The sequence below is a fragment of the Anser cygnoides genome, chromosome 4 (assembly GCF_040182565.1).
Source record: "Anser cygnoides isolate HZ-2024a breed goose chromosome 4, Taihu_goose_T2T_genome, whole genome shotgun sequence".
In the NCBI taxonomy this organism is placed as follows: domain Eukaryota; kingdom Metazoa; phylum Chordata; class Aves; order Anseriformes; family Anatidae; genus Anser; species Anser cygnoides.
The window spans coordinates 64,897,607-64,924,650 of record NC_089876.1 but is presented as its reverse complement, the minus strand read 5'-3'; the positions used below and the strand labels follow the sequence as shown (position 1 = coordinate 64,924,650).

General features: G+C 43.1%; 1 protein-coding gene across 12 annotated transcripts in view; it reads right to left on the bottom strand.

Annotated features, from left to right (window-relative positions):
* SLC4A4 (solute carrier family 4 member 4) overlaps window positions 1–27,044 on the bottom strand; it is a 230,004-nt gene that overhangs the window by 113,300 nt on the left and 89,660 nt on the right. Inside the window, exon 1 of one of the 12 annotated variants that reach the window (XM_048045704.2) lies at window positions 18,232–18,295. The exons of the other annotated variants lie outside the window; for them this stretch is intronic. Within the exon in view, the coding sequence (XP_047901661.1) occupies window positions 18,232–18,280 (49 nt within the window). The 5' untranslated portion in view covers window positions 18,281–18,295. Of the gene's footprint in view, window positions 1–18,231; window positions 18,296–27,044 lie in introns of those variants that run through there. 12 annotated transcript variants of the gene reach the window in all.

Below are 27,044 nucleotides of genomic sequence, written 5' to 3'. Positions count from 1 at the left end.
CAGAAGGTTCCACTGATTTCAGGGGTGCAGAGTCGGGTGCACGTAGACCGCGTGATCCTCCGTGTGCTGGTCTGGAGTCAGGCCTGCTGTAGCTAGATGCCAATTACCAGTTAGTAGGTGCTGAACTGCCTGAAAAAACAGGAGATTTCTCTTTATCACTTCTTTTTCCCCCTAGATTCATCTCATGTAACTGAAAATAGCACTAAAGGCAGTGATGCCTTTGACACTTTTGTTTTACTGAACAGCTAACCCATCCTTCTGTACCATAGCCTATGCATCATGACAGACCACACTGTTTATAAGCCCTGGTAAGATATAAGCCATGCAACAAGCAATTCAGTACAAAATATGGATTACAAAGGTATTTTTTGACTAGTTCTGGAGGTCAGCCATCTTACTTAAGTCATGTGAAACTGCAACAGCAGCACATTTTTAAGGAGCTATTACTGAGCAGTTGCCAAATAGAGGTTAATAAAGAAAAAGCTGCATCTAGAGAAAGCCTAGCTTTTTTTCTGAGCTTTGTAACATATCCCACTGTCACACGGATCTGGGATGCTGTCTGGAATCACACCTCGCTTGGACTTGAACAACAGTCAAGTCTCCAGTGAAACAATTTAGCAGCACAGTGGCTGCCATATGTAGCAAAGTTCAAAGACTGTTCTGTAATTCTCAGTGTTTTTTTTATTTGTTTGTTTGTTTTGGGGGGGCTTTTCTTTGTTTTCCTTTTTTAAAAACAGTATGGCTTTCACAGCTTGTTTGCAGAAATGTTGCTGTTCAGCTCCCTGTAATCCTGCTAGGGTCCCATTCTAGTACCTCAAATGTGCCCTTAATCACATTCATGACCATATGTGGCTCCCCCAGTACTTCCACGGGCACTAATAGCACAGCTCATGCACGAAGCAACTACTCAACATAAGATAGTACGTGAGAAAATTCCTTTTTATTTGGTGAGTAAAAAAAGACAGCACTTTTGTGTTCAACACTGCAGTGCAGCTCTCTTCTAAGATATTTTTAAAGCTATTTTGATTTGATGCAGTCCCTTAGTACTGTCATTCCCTTCCATTGGCCACAAGAGTCCTACCAAACTATTAATTCATTTTTGAGCTCACTACTGATCATTTACCTGCACCTCCTTTTTTAGGTAGTGAATAGTGTGGTGCAGTGATTTTTTAAGGACACAGCCATAACAACTCTGGACTCTTTGTCTGAATTTAAACTTCCATGCAGTGCCAAGAAGAAATAGTCACCCTTCCCTTCCCTCTCTGCGCTTTAAAACCAGCCCTCTGGCTGCAAGAGACAATTTTATGCCTATTAAGCTCTTCTCACAAGCAGGATCTCATCGTAGTCTGTTTGTCCCGTTCAATCATCCTCCACATCAGCGCTGACCATTTCAGCACTTCTAGAAGTTTTCTTCAGCAATGGCTCAACGGAGCAGAACAGCATTGCAGAGGAAGAAAGCCAAACACAAGCACGCGAGAATTTTCATTTTTTACTCCTCCAACTTTCCTGCATGCAGAGCCCTTCGTTCCATGTGTTTTTCAGCAGTATCTCCAGCTGAAATTGAGCTGATCTCTGTTGCCAGGCAGTATTTCAAGGAGTACTGAATGTCTCTGGCATTCAACACTTTTTGCTTTCAACTCTTTTCATTCTGCCCCCTCTGTTTTAAATGTTGCCAAATACCTCATCCACTTCAGGCACAGAGGGAAAAGGGTGTTAATATTCCTTACAGGCATTGCAGGAGACCAACTGGTGTCTGAGAGCAACATATATGCACTGAGAGGGTTCTGCAGACTCTTATTTCTTTATGATCAACTGCCTTGTGTTAAACTTGGTGTAGCAGGGAGATGCCATTCCGAGAACACAGGCTCTTGTTAGCTGTGAGGCTCAAGAGCACAAATTATTGCTGGGGGAGAGGAAAGAGACAGAGCTAAATAAATTAGGTCTGATTTTGCCACTGCTTTGCATACATGCAGACTTGAATACAGGTGTCTTGCTTGGTTTGAACAGAGTATGCAGCACACAGGCACTGAAACACTTAAATGGGAAAAAGAAGTTACAAACAAGCATAAAGGTGTATTTATCGTTGATATGACTTGAGTTGGTCTTCACCAGAGCTAGTACTTGTGGTGGAAGACTGTATCGTTCTGGATGTGACAGAGATGACCGGTGTCTGTTGGCTGTTCTGACAAATGCACAGGCATTAATGCGAGCATTCTGTAGCCTACATCGATTTGGCGCTTCTGAGCCCATCTCATCTTGAATATCAGCAGGAATAAGGCGCCAGCCGCCTTTGAGATGCTTTGAAAATGCTCAGCGTTTCTTTTTTTCCATCACCTTCTGAAAAGCTTCATTCAGTGACAAACTGCCCTTCTGGCTCTTAAAGGTTAACAGCCACTTATCTAAAAAGCTACAAAGCCAGCACAAGAGTTCAGACAATGCTTTCATTGACTTTGAGAGCAGCAGGATCTGGCCTGACGAATCGTTACAAAACTAGTTAATTTCATGCTTTAATGCTGGTTTTCCACACACTTCCTTGCTGCAGCAAAGCAAGTTAGGCAAGGAAGATCCATCTCTTCAGACCTGCGCTTTGGGCAGCTTCCTTTATCCCATCTTTTAAAGCCTACCAAAAGCCCATCCTCAGCACTTCCCTCACTTGGCATCCGTGGAGATGTTATGATCACCCTGACAAAAATTGTCACTGTACTGTAACTAGTGTGGCAAAGCAAAGATTTTGGTGGATAAATTGTTTCTCTGAGGGAATTTTCTCTCTCTGAGTCAAAACAATTCAGAAGAGGGCATTCGCAGTGGTATTTCAGTAGCAGAAAGACCCTATTGAGATACAGACACAATAACCAGTTTCGCTCCTGCCTTTAAAAATTAACAACCGTTAACTCAGGCTCCGGGTGGCTCCAAGCTGCCAGCAATACACTCCTTCCAACTGGCTTCCCAGAAAGAAACTCCTGATTTAACTTGTTCTTGAAAGCCTGGTGACATTTCTCCAGCTCTTGTTCTTTGCCGGTTTCCCCTTGCAACAGCAAGTAGCATTCAAGCTTCTGCCTCCTTTTTCCTCTTAGCTTCACAGACTCACCCCCACCTCCAACATCAGCACCAAACCTCTGCAGAGCATGATTATGATGGAAAACAACAGGCTTGCTGCTCCGCGGACACGGGCTGCACAAAGGTCTACACCTTCAGCTGTGCCCCACCACTCAGCAGAGCCCAGACACGAAAAACCCATCCCTCCAAATAAAACTCAGGAGCGCTGGGAACTTGAAAGTTGCCATAGTTAGATCAACTGCTGACAAGAGTTGCACGGAGGTATGTATTTTGATCCATTATATATAAGCCCCCAAATGGCAGGTGATCTCTCACTAGTGAGAGGAAGGGATGTACATTGGCAGGGTATCACACAGCAGGCATTTCAGCAAATGGCAACAGCATAAAGCGAATGGTGGAGAAAGGAAGAAAAATTGAGATTAAAAAAAGGAAGCTTGTGAAACAAACAAAAAAAAGGCCGATGAAATGTTAATGAAAAACGATTTCAGGCTAGCAATGCATACCCTTCCTTGGCTGAAAGTCAACCGGCCAGATTTTGTGGTTAACCTTGGCGTCTACCGCACAGAAGAGGAAAGAGCTCTTCTCATCTAACTCCAAAGTGCAAGTAGGAAAACTGACTCTGGCAAGCCAGTAACTTCAATAGATTTGCTAAGGACTCACCTACCCTGGAAAGTAGTTTTACCACTTTAAGCATAGTTCTGTAATTAAATCAACCAAATGCAGGTAAAAGATTTTTCCACTTTTGGGAATGGAATACAACTAGGATTTATACTAGAACTGTGTGCGAGAAAAATAATAGTACTTTATCCGAAGTATTTATACAGTAAAACTAAGCACTGGCCAGCTTTCAGTAAGTGACTGTACTGTAATGAAGATCAATATACTCAGGAAAAGGATACTGCCAAAACCGAGGAAGGGAGAGAGCTAGTTCAAACAAACCTAATGTTTTTCAGTGAAAGGGGGAAAATTTGGTATCTGGAGACAAATGTGGAATAGAATTCTAAGCAAGCAATGTGGAGATACAAATTCAGCAAACATCAGAGGCTAGAAAGCAGTAAGGCAGGGCAACTATAGAGAATAAGGTATCAAAGCTCCACTTCACTGCACCTTGGTGCTTCGGGACATGGTTTAGTGGGTGATAGAGGTGTCAGGGGGATGGTTGGACCAGATGATCTCCGAGGTCTTTTCCAACCTTAATGGTTCTGTGATTTAGGAATATGTTAGTCCTACGTAAGCTTAGGTCAAAGCAAAACTGGCAAACATGACATATAACAAAGACTCAAACAAACTGAAAAACTAGTACATAAGACAAAGAAGGAAAATGAATTATTTAAGAATATTAACAACAGGAGCTTGGGAACTGGTGGATCAAGGGGACCACCGTGGAGTGAGAGAGCCAATTAAGAGGATTAAAGATTTTGCAGGAAAGCAATACAGCTTCTTCATGTGAAACTTGACCACATCAGTGAGTGGAAAGATGATTTTTCAGAAGCTAAAATGTGAGGCAGTTAGGATATGAAAGTGCAGAAACAGGCAGACACAGACAAACTCATCAGCAATAAATGACCAAACTCCTGGTGCTCATCCTAGCAGGACCCTGACCAACACTGGGGTTTTAGTAAGCTCTGGAACGTTTTGTACAGCACGAAACTGAAAACACTATAATCAAGCCAATGGTACCCAGCTAATCTAGCACACTTTACCACTGGATCCCACCAAGCCCACCAGAAAAAAAAAAAAAAAAACTCATTATTTTATCTGATTTCCCTTTTTTTCCAGATGCCAGGTACTGCCCTTTGGAGGTTTTCTACTGCTGTTCACCTACATTATGGTTTCAAAAGGTGCACAAGGTTAGCATGCCTTTATTTTTCTTCCACGACTAAAAGCATAGCAAATGTGAGCTGCCACAGCCTGTTCGGACTTACACAGACTGGGGCTGCTGCAGTTAAAAACAAAACCATTAGCAGAGTTCTCAGAACCCAAGCACTACTTAAGCAGATTTTTTTTTCTTTTAAGCTCCTAAATGCAACTGTATCAATTATTTTTTTGTGTAATTGCCTAACATTTAATGTTTACAGCAACATTTTACAACTAATTTACATGTAGTTCAGTAAATGCTTTAGGGTTAATTGGTCTTTTGTCGTGCATTAAGTAGTTTGTTAATTATTAGACAGTTGGGAGGAAAAAACAAGTAGGAGGTCAGTTTGAGGATGGCTTGGACCGAACAGAACAGCTGCTTGTAATTAGCAAAATGCATGGGGGTGATTTTTGCATAAGCATTGACCTTCCTCATGGTCAACCCCATGTTCAGCCCCAAAGCAGGCAAGTCGCAAGGGAATGGTTTATTTTACAGGATCACAATGTCTCCTTTGTTCTACTTATGAGGATAGGATACAACAGGACTACTCATGTACTAACCTCATTGCTTACAGCATGTGTGTGTGAAGTATAGATGAAACCATAGGAGGAGAGAGAGAAAAGATGCAGTTAGTTGCGCTTGGCATGAAGAACTCAACAGGGAAGTTGTTTTAAACACACTCCAGGCAAAACAGAGGAAGCAAACATCACAAGAAGGATCAGAGGGATGTTTCCCCGAGAGGTACAGGCTGGCTAACCCATCTTGTCCATGAACATTTCTGCAGAAGTCTACAGTGAATTATTTTCTCCAAGTTCTGTTTGGTTTTGTATAAGAATTAAGGATAGGGAGGGAGATAATGACAAATCCTACGGTTCGTAGTAGGGTTTGGATCGGGCCTCGGATCTCCTTCCACAGCACACCAGCAATGCACACAGGACTGCAGAGCAGAGCATCGTGGCTGTCCTGGCTATATTAACATCCACTCAACACTGCAGTCATTTGACATCAGCCTTTTTTGAATCGTGATGTTACCGCAGTATCAGCACACTGCTCAACGCTGCTAAATTTCTGGACAGCAGAAGGCATTTGGGAAGCTTTTGAAGTTTTCTCCACAAAGCAAGATGCCCGTCTCACATACACGCTGTAACATGTACACGCAAAGTCCCACAGATAAGTCTGGCCGCCGTAAAAGGGAGCTGAATCCCAACTTCCCTACTCACACCAGTGACTTGGCACACATCTTTCAGCTGAAACCAAAGCCATTTTCTACCCCAGGCACATCAGAAGGCTCTCTATCATATGGCGAAAAGGATTTGGAGAGCCTGGGCTCTCCCCAGACAACCAGCAGCAAGCACACAGATTTCCAAGTGTCTTGAAAAGAGCACACCCAGGCCACATCCCAATACTGTATGGGGGCAAGAATCGTTTTGGTGCTAAAAGGGCTCCCAAGGACATGTAACTGTTCTCTGCTTGGAGCACGGTCAGCCCCGAGGCATCCAAACAGACCAGAGTGACTTGTGAGAAATACAGCAGTGTGCCTCCTTGGGGCTCTATTCTGCCCTCACTTTTATCTAATGAAACAGCACTTCAGGCGTTATATCGTAACTTCGAAACCAACATTAATAACATAATTACCAAGTTGGCCCTGCTTGGAGCAGAGGTTTGGACCAGATGACCTCCATAGGTGCCTTCCAAACTGATTTGTTCTATTCTATTAGTGAACTCCACATCCAGCTAATCTCCAGTCCAGTTATCACATCTGCTGCCCAAACATGAGTGCTTTGCCAGGCTTTCAGAAGAACTTTTAGTAATGCAAAGCGACTGGAAACTCCACGCTGTTTTTAATGATCTATTTGACATCTTGGTCTGGATGGAAGTTGAGATCAGAAATTGTAGCAACACAGAGCCAAGTTTGTATATTAGAAGCATTTGCACACAAATGCATCCAACTTGGTAAATTTGCTTGCTATCTTTTCCATGGAAAGTGTTCCCATGGCTTCTTCTCACCCAGTGCCTCATCTCCAACTTCTTTGGCTCATAGTGAGATGGAGCTGTTATTATGACACAGCTCCAAAATGTTTCATTCATGGTCCACACCCAAATTATTCTGGTTACTGCACAGACATACAGAAGTCATCTAAACAGAGACAGCAGGAGCAATTAAACCCAATTGACTGGAGGCTTGGGTTTAAAGTGAATTAGAGAAATCACGTCAATTTCTTGTATGGACATTCTCACTGAAAATTGAAGTGACCTTTATCAGATACTTCTTCACTGGAGGAGATGCTGCATTCTGAACTCAACGGAAGATGTTTTTCAGGATGCCTTAGGCTAACTACCCCTTTGGAAACACCAAGAGCTGCCCCAGCACCACCAGTCTGACTCCACGTGCTGTCCCTCAAGATCAGCCACAGGAAAACAAGGACCGCAAAACAACGCATGCAACATGTTTTGTGTCCAAGGGAACCAAGGAAGAGTTTGGCATGAAAACATGGACTCTGGACACATCTTCTTAAAGACAGATTTCTCCTCAGCATGACCTGAGTCTTCAGCACTAACAACTTTCTTCTGCAAGCTTGGTTTTGCTCTATCCTCTCTTTCAATATTTTCTCTACAGAAACAAAGATGTTACAGACTGAATGCCTTTAGCACATGTGCTAGGAAAGGTAAACACACAACATTTCAAAACAAAACACTCAGTAAAAATCTTCAGCTTTTAAAGACACTGGACCCTTAGTCTGGAGGTGCATACAACAAGAGCTGCAGGGGATGCAGGAAGGGGTCTCGGAAAACTTTTACATGATCTGCACCCTGTAACCAACCGACCTGCATATCTGCACAAACCCAGACATCAGGGGGCACTTTACACAGTCCCCCCAGAAAGAGTTTCTAGCCCCAAGCAGCTACGGCTGCCAGAAGCCCGTCACCTGCTCTCTCTGCACTCAGGGAATAGAGCTCGACCACTTAAACATGGCGTCAAACTCCACCTGTACCTTCTCAATCCACCCTCACGTACAAAAAAGCGGCCTCCTCTGCAAAAGCACTGGGTGCCCAGCAGCACAGTCGGAATTCAGGACTTAAAGAAAAAAGAAAAAAAGAAAAATAAAGCCAGGTGCTAGCAATAGTCTTAATTATTTTTTTAAACAACTGGGGATGGAAAGGGCAAATCAGGCATGAGCAGTGTTTTCAGAAACTTATTCCACCCAAACAGTTTGATGGACAAACGTTTCCTCAAACGTAAACTGCTTTACATCTATTGATCTCCTTAAAGTTGTTTCATGTTATTTTCATTTCTTTTTAATTTGTCCTACTGCATTTTCAATAGCTTTTTGAAATTAGAAGTATATAAACACGATGCGTTGAAACATCAAGCTGATAAAATAGGGGAGTTGAAGTTAAAAACCCTGTAGCTTTCCTGTTGCTCAAATTTCGTTATCCAGAAATAAGAAACCTAGTTTGTTTTTTTAAAAAGGGCTGGATTACATAGCAACACTTGGTGTGTGGCAAGTTTCTGCAAATCATTAATTATTATAAATCAGCAAGGAGTGCTGCTGCTTTCCTTCTAACGCTGGGAGCAGGCACACGCACAGGGTGGGTTTAAGAAAAATAGCATGGAAACGTTTCCCTTCCGTGAGATTTAACGCTTCCTTGCTCCCAGCGCTTCAGCCACTCATTGCCCCTTCCCTGCTGGGATTTGTGGTTTGCATTCAGACCGGCCCGTTCTGCAGATTGAGTTTAGCACCCAGCCGTAAAACCACCTAGCTGGCCACAGCGGAGCGGGTGGGCACTGCTGTCGGGAACAGAGAAAGGGAAAGAGCTGAGGTGTGCTGGGAGCTTCTTACAGGAGATGTGTCACCACTGGAAACACGAAGCGGGATCAGCCCGAGTTAAAAACCACCCAGCAGCTCCCGCTCGAGACGCGCTGCGCTGTTAAGTGACCTCAGCCTGTGCTGTTGAAAGTTCATGGCCCAGCAGCTGGGCAGGGCTCAGCTAATACAGATATTCAAAGGCTCCTGTCCCAGCGCCAAGCGCCCGGTTGGTATGACAAGGGTCGCTTTGTCTTGCAGCCCCCTCCGCCTCCCAGCACATGGGAAACTTCAGAAATTCCCTTGCTGAGGAGAACAACTAAGCTGAGTAACTTGGAATTACAAGCTTTTAAGGTTAGTTTGCTGCTGGAGCCAAGACATATTTCCAGGGCTTCTCAGGACTGAAAACAACCTTCTACTTTTAATGACTTGCCTTTTATCTTTAATAAGGGATTAGGAGTTATTTTTCCAGCTAATACCTTAAAATCCAGATAATCATAAAAGCAATCAGTAATACCCAATATATGTTAATTACTCATTTTCTTCTCGTCTCTCTCTGGCATGCTGTCACTCACGTACATTAATTTGTCTATAATAGGGCTGCAAATCAAAATCATCGAAAGGCTTCAGGTCCCTGGGAAGTCACAGGTTCAAATTTGGGGGATTAACAACAGCTGATTACTTTGATGATGGTGAAGAAAACAACATTATGGCCAAAGACATGCTGAACTACCCAGCCAGCCATTTATCCTGGATCTATGATCCACCTACATGTTAACTTCAGCAAAAGCACAACACTGCTCAAGGTAAGCTAAGGAGGCTCTGGGCAAACTTTTCAGCTGGATGGCAATAAAAGTAGCCAAAGTTATGCTTGCAAAATTATTCCCAGTGAATAATCTCTTGCAGCCAGAAGTATTAACAGTCCGAGCAATGTGCTGTTTACCATTGTTACCACCTGGAGCTGTCAGCCTGTGGTCTTGAGTGTAAAGCTGCTCAACCTCCTGCTCCTGCAGAGTCCCTTTTCAAAGGCCAGTGTGCTCTATTATGGAAAACTTCAGATTCTTTTAGGGTCACATTTCACTTTGGAATTCTCACCATCAACAGCAAAGTACCGTACAATACAGTTCACCTTCAAAGATGAAGGCTTTTGAAGGCTTCCCAAGGCCTTTTTCTCAAGTAGAACTCCAGAAATGAGCTATTTCAGCTAGAGATGTGATTTTTTTAATTTATTTTTTTAACCAAAATGGTGCTGCTAGTAAGCCAAAAGCTCTCCAAAATGCTTTACCCAAGTTTCTGTTGATGCCTCCAACATGTAGGATACGTTATATTTGTACGACCAGTTTGCTCCCCACAATAAGGGCAATGCTTTGGCAGAAGGCACACCGGTTTTCAAACAACTGAACTATTCAGGCCGGGAAAAGCCGAGCCACTTGGCAGCTGCCAGTGTCAGGGGAAGGGAAGTGGATCAGACCACACACTGCCCTTACCCAGAACATCTCAGTTAGCAAACTGTTAGGAGCTGAGACCTGCGGGACTACCTGCAAATCCAAAAGCTTACCTTTGTTCCAGTAACTTAAATTTATCACCCACTACTTGCAAACCTGATTTTAGCTACACTGGCCAAAGATCTTTTGTGTACAAACAGAATTGGTGTTTAAAAACAGCCCACAGGCAGATTTCGTGAGATTTTTGAGAAGCTGACAGTTTGGGGCAATTTCTGCCTCTCCCTTGAAATCACAGCATATTTCAACGAGATAAAGCCAAGCGTTTGAAAATCCTTCCTTTCACACCTTGAAAAACTGTCAGAGATATTATTGCACAATATTTTCAAGGAATAGGACATGTAGCCTACCTTTCTGGACCTTTCTTTGCAAAAAATAAAACAAGTTCTGAATGAAAAATACGCACACTGTGACAAAGCAGACACCCAGAAACTAGACATTTATGCCTCCAAATCCAACTACAAGAACACAACACAAGACTGAGGGGGAAAAATACATTTCACAAAAACCATCCTATAACACAATTCAGAGGCTAAGGCCTCTGGGGAAAAAAATAATAATAATAATAAAAATGCCACAGCCATAGCAGACATTGTATAACAAGGAAACACCTTTCATTACTTGGAACAATAGTGCTTCTGTCACAAATCACTGGAGCAAAATCCTCCCCCCTACCCCCTCCTCCCCACCCCCCAATTTTTACCTGCAGACCACAGAATTTTAGACAACCCAGAGCTGAAAGAAGCCTCTGGAAATTATCATCTAACCTGGTGTTGAAAGCAGGTCCTTCAAATAGAATAGGCTACCCAAGGCCCCTTCAGGCTTGGTCCCAAACCACTTCCAGGGCAGGGAATTCCACCACTTCCACCATTTGCTTCCCACTGCAAAGATATTTTTTTTCTTATACCTAGACTCAGCTCCCCCTGGAGAAGCTCAGCTCCTTCCCTCCAGTCCTGCCACTGTGTGACCTTGCGAGGATCTCTGTGTACTGGAGAGAGAACGGACTTCACCTGCGGCTCTCTGTAGAGCTCTGCAACCACGCAAACACAGCCCGTTCGGGCAAGGTCCCAGGGCTGCCCCTTCCTGTCCAGCCAAAACCTACCTCCACTTTACTGCCATGTTCCTTGCTCTCTCTTCAGATCCCAGAGGTGTGGACAAAGATCATAATGACACAGTTGTCCAACATCCAGTGCGAGTTCTGTTGAATCCCTGCTCTTTATATTCAGGCTGGGGGTAGGAAACATAGATGTGAGCCCATAACGTGGATCAGTATTTAGGACATGGGCTGAGTCATTCCCAGGGAAGATCAAAAGACCTCAGAGGCCACAGCTACTAAATTCAAATGTCTTTGTACTGCACATGTGCAAACAGGCTTTCAAAAGGTTGTAGCTTTGGTTAATTTGGACAAATTTTCACCTGGGACATTGCCTGGCAGACACAGCCACCTGGTATTAATTTCAAGCATCTGATGTGAAACAGGTGTGATCTAGTTTCCAGAGTAGAAGATTGCTAGAAACTTCTTTTTATTAGGTTCTCTGAAACCTTTTCCAGAATTTTAAACAAAAATTTATCTCTGCTTTCCTTCCTCCTCCTGTTCCCAAGAAGAAATGTGAGCTTGAGGTAGCTATCTAAAATGGAAAATTTAAGTCCTCATTATTATATTTTGGCAAAGATACAAGTAATTGAAAATAGCCAGGACCTTCAGTTCTCGTTTTTAACTATGTGCTATCATATAACTAAAATAAAGGAGCTGAGAAACTGTTTGGATGTTATGTTTAGTGTATAGGTGGCAAAGATGAGAGTAACCTACCACCCAAAGACAATGATCTAACCAGATGCTTCAATATTCAGACTGCCTTTGCTGTTGAACAAGTTTGTGTTCCTGCTCAGTTTATCCTTAAGGGTCCCACAAGTACTCCAAGTTCAAGGTTTCCCTGTTTCCCTTGTACTTGGATGCAAGTAGAGAGGACCGTATGAAACAGAAGACGCTATTTTATGGAAATTAGAAATCAAGAGGAATCTAATGCTAATTCATTTGGAAGCATAGCTGCTGAAATAGTTTGATCATACACTAAAGACCACAACAGATGGAAACAACAATACAGCCTAACAAGCTAATGAAAATTAACAATGAACCAAGCCATAACCAAAATCAGAACCTTCTTTTTGTTACTGTGGCCCTTTGGAAATGATGGTAGTGACTGTGGATACTGAGCAGTATGGACCTACCTATTGGCAATTGCATATAGCATTCATGCTCCACCCTCTGCACTAATTTCTTCACTGCCTGAGTCCTGAATAACTGCTTTTGTTAGCTTGCTTTACAATCCTGAAACCATGCATCATGTAACTTATGGGGAGGGAAACTGCAAATAATGCACTTTATTTTTTTTTCTTACACTGCCCTGAAATTTCTACAATGCAAATCACACCCCCAGTGAATTTATCACAGAATTTTCTAAGAAGTTGTCATTAATGACTTTTAGAGTCAACATAGCTGACAACATCCTTTTTTTTTCTACCCTACAGCTGTGATACAGCCTTATCAGAAAAAAATGCTTAAGCACAGACCTTCTTAAAACCTTTCCATTGGACATCTTTTTGCCATTACAGCACCTCTAAAAGTGAAGCCTGGGAGACAACTGATGCAGTGATTGACCCCACAGTTACAATATGCTACACCTACCAGTACTGGCAGCATGCACTACTGACCTCCATGGGAAACAAGTTCTGATGTGCTGGGTTTACGTCTCATGTGCCTGACTAATATCAGCTAATCCCCAAGCCCCCACACCAGGAGTTTAACAAAATACTGAGAAGTGGCAACTACGCACCAAATACGCACATAAGCTCTGTGCTACTCAGAAATTAGTTTAATTAGCTTGTACATAAAAACCAAACTCTCTTCATCACAGTATGTCTCCACATTAATGTGTCTTTTTAGCTTAAAGACAATCTCAAGATTGTCGTAGCTGAGGTTCCACTTCTCTTGCAAACACACACGTCCCATCAGACTGACTGCCTGAAACCACAGCACCTGCCCCATAATCTCCAGAGCCAGCACTCACGTAATGCCAGGAATCACCTGGATCTTAGCTCTATTAATAGAGACCCTGCCTGCACATGGTGACAGGGGCTCAGGCAGCACCCCTGGATCACGTAACGCCACGTGTGCCTCCTCTGCCAGGAGCGTGCTGTGCAGGCGCCTGGGCTGCTGCTTCTCCTCCTTCTGCTGCATCAAGTACGAGCCAAAAATTGCAGCATCCAAGGATCCTGCACCAGATCTCAGCACCCACTGCTTTTACGGTGAGGATAACTAAGTCGTCAACTGTCTCTCGCAGGAAGAGTAAGAAGACTTGGCCCTTTTGTGCAGTAATTACGCTGTTGGTACATACACACAGATTAAAGGAAGCAAACCGGCTGCTGTTTTTAACTCCAGGTGATGATCCCTCATACAAAACACAATTAAACTGTCAGTTCAGTCAGATCCCAGTCACGGCATTCATCACAGTCGTGATTCTGTACAGATGACAACTCCACACATTCATTTTAACTTGCCTGAACAGAACATGCTTTAAAAACCTATTTATTTTCTTACAGGCTAATTTTTGAGCTTCCAATGATCTCAATCTTACCAATCCATCTTCTACTTTTAGTTACCTTCCCTTAGCTCTTGTCAGCAGCTGCTACCACATTAGCAACCTGCATGACAAGCAGACAGTTCCTACCTTCTCCAGGCCCCTACTCGTGACAGTAACTGCTTCTTTCTCCTTTACACAGAGCTCATGGAGCATTTGCTAATCACAACAGTGCACATTCTACCATGAAAGACTTCATATGCTTATAAGACCTGTATTAAAAAACGAACAAGAACAAAACCCAAGCCACACACAGGTAACGTGGGTAGGTTATTCCATTCCTACATGGGAAGATCCATCACAGCGCAAGCACATGGGCTGCATGGCTGGACAGTCAGATCACATCCTTATAATAAAGGACTACAACTTCTCTCCCCTTTCTGCTGGATGAAAGGGGAGGAATTCTCCTGGCACACCCCAGTGACAAATGCCTGGAGTGCCAGGAGGAATCTCAGCAGTATCGGTCTGTGAGCTACCAGCCACCATCTCTTCTTAGGCACGGAAAGCTACGAGGTGTTCTTAAAGTCAACTCCTCTCAAATCCAAAGAACGGGGCAGACCTCTGCAGCCACAAAGCATACGCGGTCTTTGCTACAGAGGCCACATATTTCTCCACTGACTTCCCAACCACTACATACTCTTCAGCTAAATTGGAAAGTCACTTGAGATGTCACTGAAGTAGAGCACCAAATCGTTACTTCTTCAAGACAGTGATGCAGAATTTGTTCATAGCTTTGTCAAAACATTTGCCTTTAAATGTCTTCTTAATAAACTGATTTAAAAACTTAAAACTGATATAAAGACCTGCACTCTCCTGTAATCTACCAAGAACATTACGAGTTGTAAGACAGCGCTGAACCAAGAACAGAAAATATGTTTGATTCCAAAGACTAGGGCAAGTCAGATTGCTGAATCCAAGTGAGAATCACTAGCTAGGCATCTCAGCCAAAACTATGCAAATGTGCTCACCTCATTTCTGACATGGGTATCTCCTTCCATAGTGCAGAAATAATATTACTGGCAGTTTAATTTTCTGAATTATCCAACCCATTAAAGTAATTAAATGGGAGATGACAAAACAGGAGAGCTTTTATTTTTCTTCTGAATTCTGAGCTAAAAAAGAAAGGGTAAGAAGATGAGATCTAAGAACAGAAAACTCCACCAGCTCGTTAACTCAGATAACACTTCCCTTGATTCCTAACTTGATTTTAATTGGAAACAAACAAACAAAACAAAAAACAATACCCACCAAGTAGTTCAATAATACAATTAAACAAGGCCTTCCTAGCATATTTTGAACTGAATTTGAATTTCCATCCACGCAGAATTTGACAAAGATTATATAGAATAGTACTCCTCTGAATCTCCAGCCAGATACCAGCAAAACAATCCAAACTGGACATCTGACATCTACGTGTCACATTTTTCCACGCAGTGTGCAGGCTCCTATGAGAGCCAAAGCCGATGTAGTCAGCAGAAGCAGTAGGGCTGAAGGAGCAATTCGTCTGAGCAGCCAGAAGGTGTCTACTTCAGGGTGTGCTGAATCACTCTCCAGGCTTGACTGTGCAAGTTAGCTGCCTCTCCAGTGGCCATAATGGGAGTTTATAAATGCCCACATTGTACGTCAACACCCACACAGAGAGGCCTAAATTTAGGTGTTTGTGTTCTGCCTCTAGTAAATGAAAAGTGCATTAGTTGTTACTTTCTAATGCACAAAAATTAACACGCTGAATAACTGTAGCTTGAAAAAAAATCTTTGTAAGCGTGACTTGGCTTCCAGAATGGAATGATAAATTCAACATGAAAGGAACATTAACAGCAAATTACTTGCTGAGAATCAACTTTCCCTTAAGAAATCATAAAATATAGATAGCCAGATTAAAATCCATTATTTAAATTAAAGTTTTCTACTTACTGATTCAAATCCCTGTGACACAAGGATTCTTTTTTTTTTAAGGCAAACCATGCTCCCTGATGAACTGTGTCATACATTACTTCAGCTACTGACTTAAAAAGCCAGAGTAAGAGGCACGTTTCTATGACTCTAGGAAGAATGAAACGTTACCCCAATCAACAAGGGAGGGAGCAGTCCAAAAGCGAGAGGCGGCAGTGAGGCTGCAGAGCAGAAAGGAATTCACTGAAACGCACAATACACATGCCAAGACACACGTGCGTTCATCTCATGCATTTCAGACTGCAGAACTTTAACAGTTTGATTTGCGTATGCAAATACACACAGAGAAGGGACTTTTTTCCTTTTTTTTTTTTTTCTTACACAAAAGCTTGGTTTTAAAACCTATTGAACTTTTTTAAAGAGATGGGGAAATTATGTTAAGAAATATGCAGCTGATTTTCAGAAGCTATGAAATACAATTCCTCTCCTCCCCCTGCCCCTCAGTTCAAAGTATTTGCTTAAAGCTATATGTAAAACCAAGCCCCTGCACAGACAGAGGAATTTCCTCATTTCCCCAGTCCTCTAATCCAAAGTGCTATGCAAACTTCACCAGGGTTGCAACTAAGAGCAACATGAATATATGCCATTTAAATCACCTTTCCAGGAGCCGCCATCGCCATATCTTGCTATGTCACTTATGCTGAAGAAGTTTGGAAGAAGAAACACGAACTTGTCAGGGGACTTCATTTATTTCAGAGTAAGCACAGGATGTACGAGGCAGAAGAGCTGCTTGGTGCCACAAACAACTTGACAGACCCTTGTACAACAGTTCCTTAAGAAAAAGGGTCGCCTTATGAACTTGAAAATGGTCCCCTGTGAAGTGCTGCACTGATCTGCACAGAGGAAATGATACAAGTCCTCTGCTGCCTTCTAGAACGTGCTTTTAAAATACAAGTTCAAAGAATTTTAAAACCTTGACTGATGCAGCAGCATATGTGAAGTCAAACTGAGGACAGCACATGTGCTCATCTATCAACATCAATCTGTTTTCTACCCCTGAGTTTTTAGTAAATGGATTTTCACGCAGCAGCAAATTCAGAAGAAAAAAAAAAAAGAAAGAAAGAAAAAAGATTATGAAATAAACCTGCCAGCAATCTGCTGTGCATTAACTGCTGTACTTAGACTACACCAGCACCTCTTCCGCCCACAGGCAGCCATGTGAATGCTGTGCACTTCTCAATATCCTAATGATGTTGAACACCCTAAGGGCAATTCTACCACACAGAAAAGTAACTTCAGAAGAAACAGGCAGGGGCTTCCTGCTACATGTACCCCCCAAATGCATTAAATAAAGGAACATGTAGAAAATAAGGCAGAACCTATTTTCCAGGTGTTCCCCAACCTTGTGGCAGTCAACAAGCCACAGAGAAGTGGACGGCTCTTTCAAGTATCTGTTTCCTCAAACACAAGCTTTTCTGTTCGATTTTGAGATGAAGTTAAATGTCTGCAAACAACATCATGCCAAAGAATAGTTCAATTCACTGCAGGTTCTCAAACAAAAGAGGACCTGGTTTAGATTTAAAAACAAAACAGAACAAAACTTTTTTCAAAACACTTTTACCCCCCCCCCCCCCCCCGCCCCAGCCCTCAAAGAGACAGGAAATTGTAAGCAATAAACCTCAAGGATTTCTGATCTAAGATTACTGCATTTAAAAGCTATCCTCAACTGGAGATTCCCATTTTAAGCACATGCTTTGCATAACTGAAAATACGTGACCTTGGTAGGAAGCAAAATATTTCTTGCAAAACGTTTACTCTTCCTCTTGCTATGCAAAATCTGTTCTTCCTAAATGAAGGACACCAAACCCACATTACTCGAAGAAATGTCACACCGGATTTAATCGGAGAAGGATGTTTGTACAACAAGTTAGGCGCTGACCTTATGTTTCGGAAGCCTTGGGCTTCCAAGAACAGAGCACCTTCTCTTCCGCACCAAGTGCTCTCCTGGCTACGGGTGCTTGCAATGGGTGTGCCCCTTTCAGTACCAGCACGGAGAATGGCACCGCTGCAGTTTGACTTGGATGAGCTCCACCGAGCTCTCCAGCTGTAGGAATCAGCAAGGAGATGTACAAGGCTTGCCACATCAGCCATGGTCCTATGTACTTGGGGAGGCCCCCAGGAAGGCCTGGCGTTGTCCGAGCTCATCCCAGTGAGCTCTGCAAATGACTGCATGACAGCAGAAAGTAGCTTAATCAAAAAACACATCCATTCACGGGAGCAGCATGAAAACAAATAGCAAGCGTACTGCCTGGGAAGTGTATATATAAGGCTGATTAATTCTGGCGTGCCTACAGCTAAATACAAATGGAAGTCTTTGAAAAGCTGGGACCACTCTGACTGTGTGTGCCAAGCGAAACAAAGAGAACCGCTCCCCAGACAAGTCACTGTCAGTGTGGTCTGGTCCTGAGACAACTTACCAGAAAGGATTGGCCATTTCACTTTCCTTGCTTTCCATGGCACAGGCATGTCCTGGTTTTCAATGGTCGTTTAAGAAATAAGGCACTTGTCAGTGCAGAACCTGAAGTAGGCAGATAACCTTGTTAGATAACCATACAAACAAACACGCATGCTGGCTTACTTCTGGGATATTTCCCAAGTTCAGAAATTCTGGTGTTAGGATTTTTTCTCCAAGATACCATTTGTCAAACAAAGTGATGCTTGCTCTCTTCTAAATCACTGTATGAACCTTGCCAACAGGCGGGGCTGAGGATACCCCCACAGAATTGCTGTCCTCCCTCCCTCCCCTCCCTTCCTTCCTCCCACGAACTAACTCAAGGGAGGCCAGAATTCCCTCTTGAGATCCTCAGGAGCTGCACTACTTCTCTGATTTTTCCCCAAAGGCACATGCTGATGTCCACAGCACATGGATCACACCTGCAGAATCCCAGTTTATGGTGGATGAAGGGCATCCCTTCTCACACGACTTGCTCACGAGGATGTTCTTTCAGAGACAGATATACCACATAATGCGATCCTGCATCCATAGAGGTTTCAAGCTCTCCTAAGACATGTGCCCATGGCCCCTCTTTTCACACCCTGAAGCTTCGGTGGCAGCAGTGTCCAGGTGACCCATCCCTGCCAGAAGTCACTACCAGCTGCAGCTCCTACACACGCGACGTCCATGTGAATGCTGACCGGGCAAAAAGCTGTTGTCCCATTTCTTACAGGCACCGAGTTAAAATGCTTGCAGAAAAACACAGTGTCACCAGCACTTCCAAATACTTCAGACAAGTGCAGGCAGTAAGTTAAACCACTTGCAATAAATACCACAAGCCTGACCGACACAGACCCACGGTGAAAACAGATGTAAAATTACAGCAGATAATCAAAGAGGAGGCCTCTGGCTACGCATACTGTGATTTCAGACTTAAATGATGATCATTTTTAAATGTACGAAACAGTTTATAAATGTTATTCTCACTGAATGGGACTTGAAAGAAAACAATCACTTCCGTTGAAAACCCGAAGGAACTTTAAACACTTCTAAAAAGCTGCATTTACTAATAAATAGTTCACAAGTAGACAAGCTTATGTCACTACAATGCATCATCCGTTAACGCTAGTGAGAAGCAGAAGAGTACCGTGATTCAACCAAAAGAGAAAGTGATTGTGCTACGGAGCATAACTCTTGAGTGCAGTCATCAGGCAGGTGACCTGACTGCTGCAGTCACTCAGACTTCCATCTCCAGCTCAACCAAGAACAGAGGTAGCCCCAGCTCCCAGGACTTGCAAAGCCCTCCTTCTGAGATTCCATTCCCAGATGAATCCTCGGAGCAAACCGAAATATTCATCAGTTTCTAAAACGTGCTGAAGACAGCAGGCTACAGCCAAAATGTTAATAAACTTCCCAAGTCTCCAAATTTCAAAGAGACCTTAGTACGAATATGGTACTTCTCCATCTAAAGAAAATGGATGAAAAGAAATAAAAATGCTTTTTCTGGTCTCAGCCTCATTAACTAAAAAATGCTGTAAAATAATCATCACCAAGGGTTCAAAAATGATGAGCCAATATAAGCATTTATCAATGGAGTGTTTACACACTTGTAACATGAAGTACTGCACAGCATTCCTGAAATCTATAAACACACAATTCCTCTTTTCTTCTCAGAAAGCAATCTTGTCTGTAATTCAGTAAATGTGCATATTAATATCACTTCATATTTTGAGAGTTCTCTATATCTTCAAAGCCCTTCAATTTGATTAAAACAGCCACATTCCCTTTTGACAACAGGAATGAACAGGTTCTTCCCCAAAGCATTACAACTTCCACTTCACTGCCCTGCTCATATCTATGCCAAATTACTTGGCAAAAATGGCTATAAACATCACAACTTTGATCAATAGGTTTCTTAGCCATGAAAAGTATGCAATAACCACTGCAGAATGATGAAGGAAATACCTTCTCATCTTCCTTTTTTTTTTTTTTTTAAATTACACAATTCTGTTAACAAATTACAAAATGATGGGATTAGTCACAGGACAGTACTGAAGAGAGTTTCATCACAAACCCATAGCTATAAGTGTAAAGAATTCAAACTTCAACTATTCTGCTAACCCCCAAATAACATTCAACTGCACTTGAGGAATATGCATTGCCTTCCAAAGCATTCAGATTTAGCCACGGAGGGAGGATAAAGTTGCTCGTTTATGGTGCAAAATGTCAATTTTGGAAATACGTGAAGAAATGGATCCACCAGACTACTTTCTGCTGCAAAAATAACTACACTTCCTTTGCCAGCAGGGCAAAACTAACCCCCAACCCTTCAATTAACAGTTGTTGTATCAATGTTCAGAAAATGAAGGGAAAGAGAATACATACAGAGCTTCCTAAACGCTGCCAAGTTCCAGTTATGAGCCTACAGCTCCAACTGTTGTGAAATATGGGATGTCCGAAAGTCATCACTTTCCATGGGCTGCACCAGCTGCAAGCTGTTAGCCTTCAAGTCCTCCGCAGTACTTGGCTTCTCCGTAACAAATTAATGAGGACAGTTTGCTGAAATGTGTTTTCCTCAAGTTTTCCTTACGCCTTTCATAAACAACTTACGAAAAGTTGCTTCTCTTAATCAGCTAATTATTAAGTACCCCCTTCACCCCTTAAGAGCAAGCAATGCTTTATATTCCACAGGCACAGACAGGTTTAGGACAAAATCCACGTTACCACGCTGAGAAGGGGCATAGCCATGAAATGAAAATGAAATGCAAAGGAAATTTGCACTACAGCAGGATGAGCAGAGCTGCCCGAGGCAGTGCTAGAGGAAAGAGTTGGTAGAGGCGCAGCGACCACCACCAACTCTTGCTGTACATTTTTGGACATAAGTCAGAGTCAGTGAGCACACGACCTCGGAGCAACAGGTGGGCAGCCTGGCTCACTTGTGACTCAGGAGAAGGTCAGCAACTGAATCACTGCTTCCAAGGGGAACTCGGAGCTGCTCATCGCCCTAACTTTGTCCAACTCTAGAAAGATCTCAGCCCACAGGGGTCTGGCCACTGGAGTTCCCTTTTAAGCAACCCAGAATTCAACAGTGAGAAACTACAGAGACACCTAGCATTTAATTTAGTGACAGCTTACCATCAGACATTCAGACAAGTAAATGTAGCAGGGAAAATGAGAATGCTCCTCAAAAGTAATGCTGGGAGAAGAAAGCTCTTTCCATTTCTCCACTTACAAAGGGAGACCCTAGGGTGAGCTATATAGAGCATGTTGGCAGCTTTCCAGTGAAGAGAGAGCCCTGCTCATCTTTCCAGCATCTGTTTACAATAAACTTGGGGGAGAGGGGGACACGACTCTCAGCAGAGCCACACTTCTGTAAGCCTGCATGAGTCTGGGGTCAGCCAGGGGGGTGGGCAGGAGGTAGGGAGTCAACACTCAAGCTTCAGACCCATTTTATGCTTCACTTCTCCCTCTTGTGACAAAATGAATGCTTATTTGGTCCTAAAATGCTGTCCTCGCTAGAAAGTGAACTAAGGGAAAGGCGAAAGGACAGCAAGAACCTATACCAGAAATAGTCATCTGGCAAAGCCGTTCTGCTTGCATCATCCCAGCGTGGCAGAGCGGCCGAAAGCGCTCCCTGAAATCTGCCTGCTCCTAGGTTTCCCCACGTAGACAGAGCAGCTCCGGTTCAGCAAACTATTTATATCAGCAATCTGCACAGCACTTCAACAGATGCTGAGCTTTAAATATGGATTTAAATCTTCTTGAAAACAACCAGGCTTAAATATATACTTGAAGTTACATTTGTTCCTCAGAGCTGTCCTGAATCACAGCTCTCCTTCTGCCTGTGCTGTTCCTGCAGGTGCTGACAGATGATGATGCACCGACAACCTGACCTGGTACCATTGAAGTCACACGGATCATTACAGCAAAGCAAGACTGAACCCTAAGAGAAAATGACATTCTTTAGCCCTCTTTCCAAAATGAAAGGTCCAACAATCAAAAAACACATGCATTTAACCCCAAATGTGGTTTTGTCTGCAGTTGGAAGCTTCTTATTTATTGCCAAAGCATTAAAGGAACCCACAAGAGAGAGAGCAATCTAAATTCGAAGGCAAGCAATTAATTAAAAAAAATACTGCCTGTTTAACAGGCACATACATTTACATATTACATATATATTTTAAGTAGATCAGGGAAAAGAATTTGAAATCTTCCCTTTTCACCACTGAATATAACCCACACTGACGCAGCTAGAATGGAAACCAGATTCGGATTAACAAAAAGAAACCAGCACCATTTCTTTGTACAGATCCCAGAACAGTCAGTTCATCAGCTAGATTTTTAGCACGGATCCTGTCACCTCATTCTCGTACCCATGGTACAAGGCTATCCACACGCACATCACCTCTTGGGGCTCCAAGAAGCTGCAAACCCCTCACGGCCAAGCCCAAGGAAAAGTTTTTCCAATTCTAAGCTTAGAGCATGAGCTTGATACCTGAACTGTACAGCTGACAACATTTAACACCAAAAATCCACATGAATAATTTACATCAACATATTCTGTGGTTACATTGTTGTTTCTTTTGTCCCTGATAAGCAACTGTGACTCCACAGGCCATAACAGTCACTTAGTTGAAATAGTCCATTTCCAAATAATCCCCATTTCTTGAAGCATACGTGAAACAACTGTTCTGGATGGCACTTTTCTTCCGCTAGGAATGCGGGGTATGTTTCAGTCCAGCTTTAATGCAAAGCCTAGACTAATCCCTCTAGAGAGCTTTAGCTAGGCTTTGCCAAAGGAACAATTGTTGCCATTAAATAAGTTTACACTGTTTGATTGGTGAGCAGTTTCTTTCTGCAGAGCGAGCTCTCATTCCCACGATGAAATGCATGCTGGAATGAAGTCACTTGACTACATTTCTTTTTTCTATAGACTCATCCTTCTGAAGTTTCCCATCCTAGGCAATTTACATAGAAACAGGCTGGAACAAGAAAACCATGATATTCAAAGAAGGCAGAACAAGTCCCATACAGATAAAGGGAAACCCAAATAAGAGCGAGTCCAACAAAACGGGGTCAGACATGTTCTCTAGGAATACCCGGCGCACAAGGAAGAGTCAGTACCCAGCTGAATATTCAGGTCAGCACTCCGCCTCAGAGCAAGGCGCAGGAAGAAGACTTCCTCTTCTCTTCAGCGTCTGGAGCAGAGGCAGCAGAGCCAGGCAGATTTGCAAGACTCCCCAGAAGGCTCTTTAAAGGCCTAAGAACCGAAAGGCCAAAGCCACACATCAAAATCCTGCCACATCCTGGGGAATGAAACTTTTCTAGCCTGTGAGTTTCCGCTGCCTTCATGGGCTTGAAACCATGTAGTTTGTGCAATTTCTGTCAGCCCATCTCCCCTCCGGGAGCAGATCTGCCCCAAGCCACATAACTTCCCCCAGGATGGCTCCTGGAACTTTGTGGACCTGTCATTTGCCATCTCCCAAGTTTATTTTTTGGACAAGAATTTGGGTGACAAGCTGGTCTCATCCTTATCCACAAACCACAGTAACCACAAAGTGTTCGAATGTGAAACATCACCGCTACCACCCTCTTATGGAGATGCTGCCATGCACTTAGCACAGCACATTGAGCATTTTGTGGAAGAAGTAAGGTGCAATGTCACTGCAAAGGACAGTGCTACCCAGTGCAAGCTCTTCGAGACCATTTTTATTTTACACAGCTTCAGCAGAGAATCCACAGAGGCTCATTACCCTCCACTCCCATACAGTTCATGGAGATACTCACTCGTCTGGACTGCGGGTCCCAGCAAAACCTTAAGTTAGTGTCTCTGAGGATGTGACACCTCTCTCTGCCCAGATTTGGTGCAGGATGTTTGGTAAACGTCCTGAGCTTTGAATCTTCTGTTTTCAGAATAGCCTTTCTGACTTCTCTGCACAAAAAGCCAAGTGCACTGTTTCACTGTCTACAGCAAACCCTTGCTGATTACTCTTCTCTGTGAGTGCTGTTATTTAGTGTGTCCTTTCCTTTTCCTGAATGCTCATTCACCTTGTAAGAGCTACTTACCCATTTCAAAAACAAAACCAAAAAGTAAAATACCCCCCAAACCCACAATGCTATCAGTGCTCTACTGCCAAGGACCAGAATGTCACTGCAGCACCGTAGAGTTGTGTAATTACTATATTTATTATGTACATAAAGTTTATTATCTATTATCGGTATCTTCTACTATCCCTGGCAGACCATATTTGCCCAAAGCTCCCCAGGAACAGTGGCCCTGAGACATACTTCTGTCATGATGAGTGGCTCTTTGAGGCTGAGTGTACAGCTGACTCACTGTGGAGCCCAGTTCTCTCCTTTTGAGTGCAAACAGGTTTCGACACACATGCTTTCTGCTCCGTTTCTTATTTCCAGCATCCTTCCACTCGCTACCACTTTTAAACCATGAAATCTGTTTGGTTCCAAGCAAGCAAAAGCAGAGATTTAACAGTCTCACCCTCCTGCTGCTGATTCCAGGTTCCCCTAGTAGAACTGCAAGTGCGAAATAAGGACACACACTTCACCCAGGAAAAAAAAAAAAAAAAAACCTCTCATGTAGCTTCAGCACAGAGGAGCCAAGTTATTAATCAGAGCCTGAAATCCAAGCCTAATAAGTCACGTCGTTATGAAACTGCTCTTGGAGCGTGAACACAACAGCGAGTAACTGCTGGAGGTCTACACGGATCAGGCTGCTCAAAATACCTCTCCTTTCATGCACACCCATGTAATTCACAGGATATTATATACCAGCAGCTCAGAGCTAAATCAAACACCCCTCCTCAGCTGGATGCACTCAGTTCCCATTACTATATTTAAATATCAAGGTCCCTAGTTGGAAGCAAGAATTGAACACAAGCCCAATACCACGATCATGTTGGGACCAGTCCATTCATATGTTTCCTTACAAACAGAAGGAAAGGCTCCACTGATTAACACATACTTTTATTTCCATCTAACTGCTGATGTCTACACTACTCTTCCAGTGATTACACAAACCATAAGGCAAAATGCACCAAGAGGGATCTGCATTTTTATAGATGTAAATCTGGCAATACAAGTACAAACACATCTGTAAAGAATCGCTCTGATTTCAGCTAACATCTGCTTTCCTCTTCAGCTTTCAGATGGCAATGCTCTTCCCCACACGTAGTTTTGATACACTTAATATCATTATTTTAAAGTTCACTCAGTGGATAACAAATCAGTAAGTAAATCCAAACAGAAAGACTCTCCCCTGAGCAAACAGACGTCGGATCAGGATTCAAAGCACAGCTCTCAGAGCTTTCATTTCAGATACCACACAGAATTCTTTTACTGAACATACTGTTTTCCTGGGAAATGGCTGACACTAATAAAGAAGAAAGGAAATCATCTGCCATGACTAATGAACTAGGACTCAGACCTTTTTCACCCTATCTTATTTATTCTTCAGGTTGATGAAATGTCTCTCAGAAATTTGAGTGTCCTTTAACTTCCATTTCTTCTGGCGGTTCTTTGGCTTCCATTCCTGCAGGTCACAGGTGAAATAGTTCATTTGGGCTTATCAAAAAGTCAGAGAGATACGAGAGTCAGAAGAGATAAAGGAAAGGCAGTTCTTGCCTCTCGATAAGCTGTTGTTTCTTCAAGGCATGAACACGTTCACAACACAGCATCTGCCCCAACACAACAGAAACTTTACAGCAAGTTCAACACCCCTGAAATCATCCTGACAGAAAGAGACAACCTGCAGTGGGTCCTTGGGACAAGACCTACAGCTGCAAAAGACAGTCAGAATAAAAGGCTTTCCTCAAAAGCATTTGTGAGGGAAGGACAAAGCTTGCCTTAGTGAATGATGACAAAAACATTTATTTTAGAGTTCACGGTTACGCAAGCTAAAGCTCCAGTAAAGCTCACACTAGAGCAATACTCTGTAGGGAGGCAGAAAGACTATAGCTCTGCTATCAGCAGGGTATTCTGTATGTGATTGATTTCCTTCTTCTCATTAACACCCATTTTGTCATAACAACCTACTGGCATCGGAGTAAAACAAGTTTTTGGCCCCAAGATCTCTGGCTCTCCTTCCACACATTTCTTAATCTTCTAATTCCCTAACAGCTTCCTTGTGCAATCAAAATTATCTGCATCGTCTTTGTGCCAGCCTGATCCAAAGGGGGAGACAAATGGGGGGCTGCCAAGGGAAGAAGGGAAAAAGGGCCCAGAAGCAGCGGGTATTAGGAAGAAGGGAGAAGCACTGCGGTTCTACAGACGTCCGTGCACCACAATTTTGCTAAAACATCGATTGATCCTACTCATTAGATCGGTAGCATCTGCTGTCATCCAGAGAGTGGCCATCTGTGCGCTCATTTCCAAAACCCCCAATCCTGACTGGAGGAGGTTAGTAGGTCACAGGCATAATCCTCCACACCTCCTGGGATCAGTGGAGACTCAGCTCTGTGGCACGGGAGGCACTCAGAGAGCCCCTCTTTACCCATCCCTACACTGTCTACCTCTTCCCCTGCCAGCTGACCTCAACGGCAACCTGCGTCAGTCCCTCCAGAAGGGGCTGACCTGCCTTCTTCCCAGTGCAGAAGCAAGAAGTGAATGGAAAAGCAAATTCTCAGCTCTGCTGATGGATAAGCAGATGTCGGAGTGTGGAATGAAAAGGGAAGGAAGAAAAGGACAGGAGTTTCAGAAAAAAAAAACAGACTGTGGATCAGCATTTGAGAAGGTTCCAATAGGAACAGCTCACTGAGGTTCACAAAAGGCAACAGAAAACAC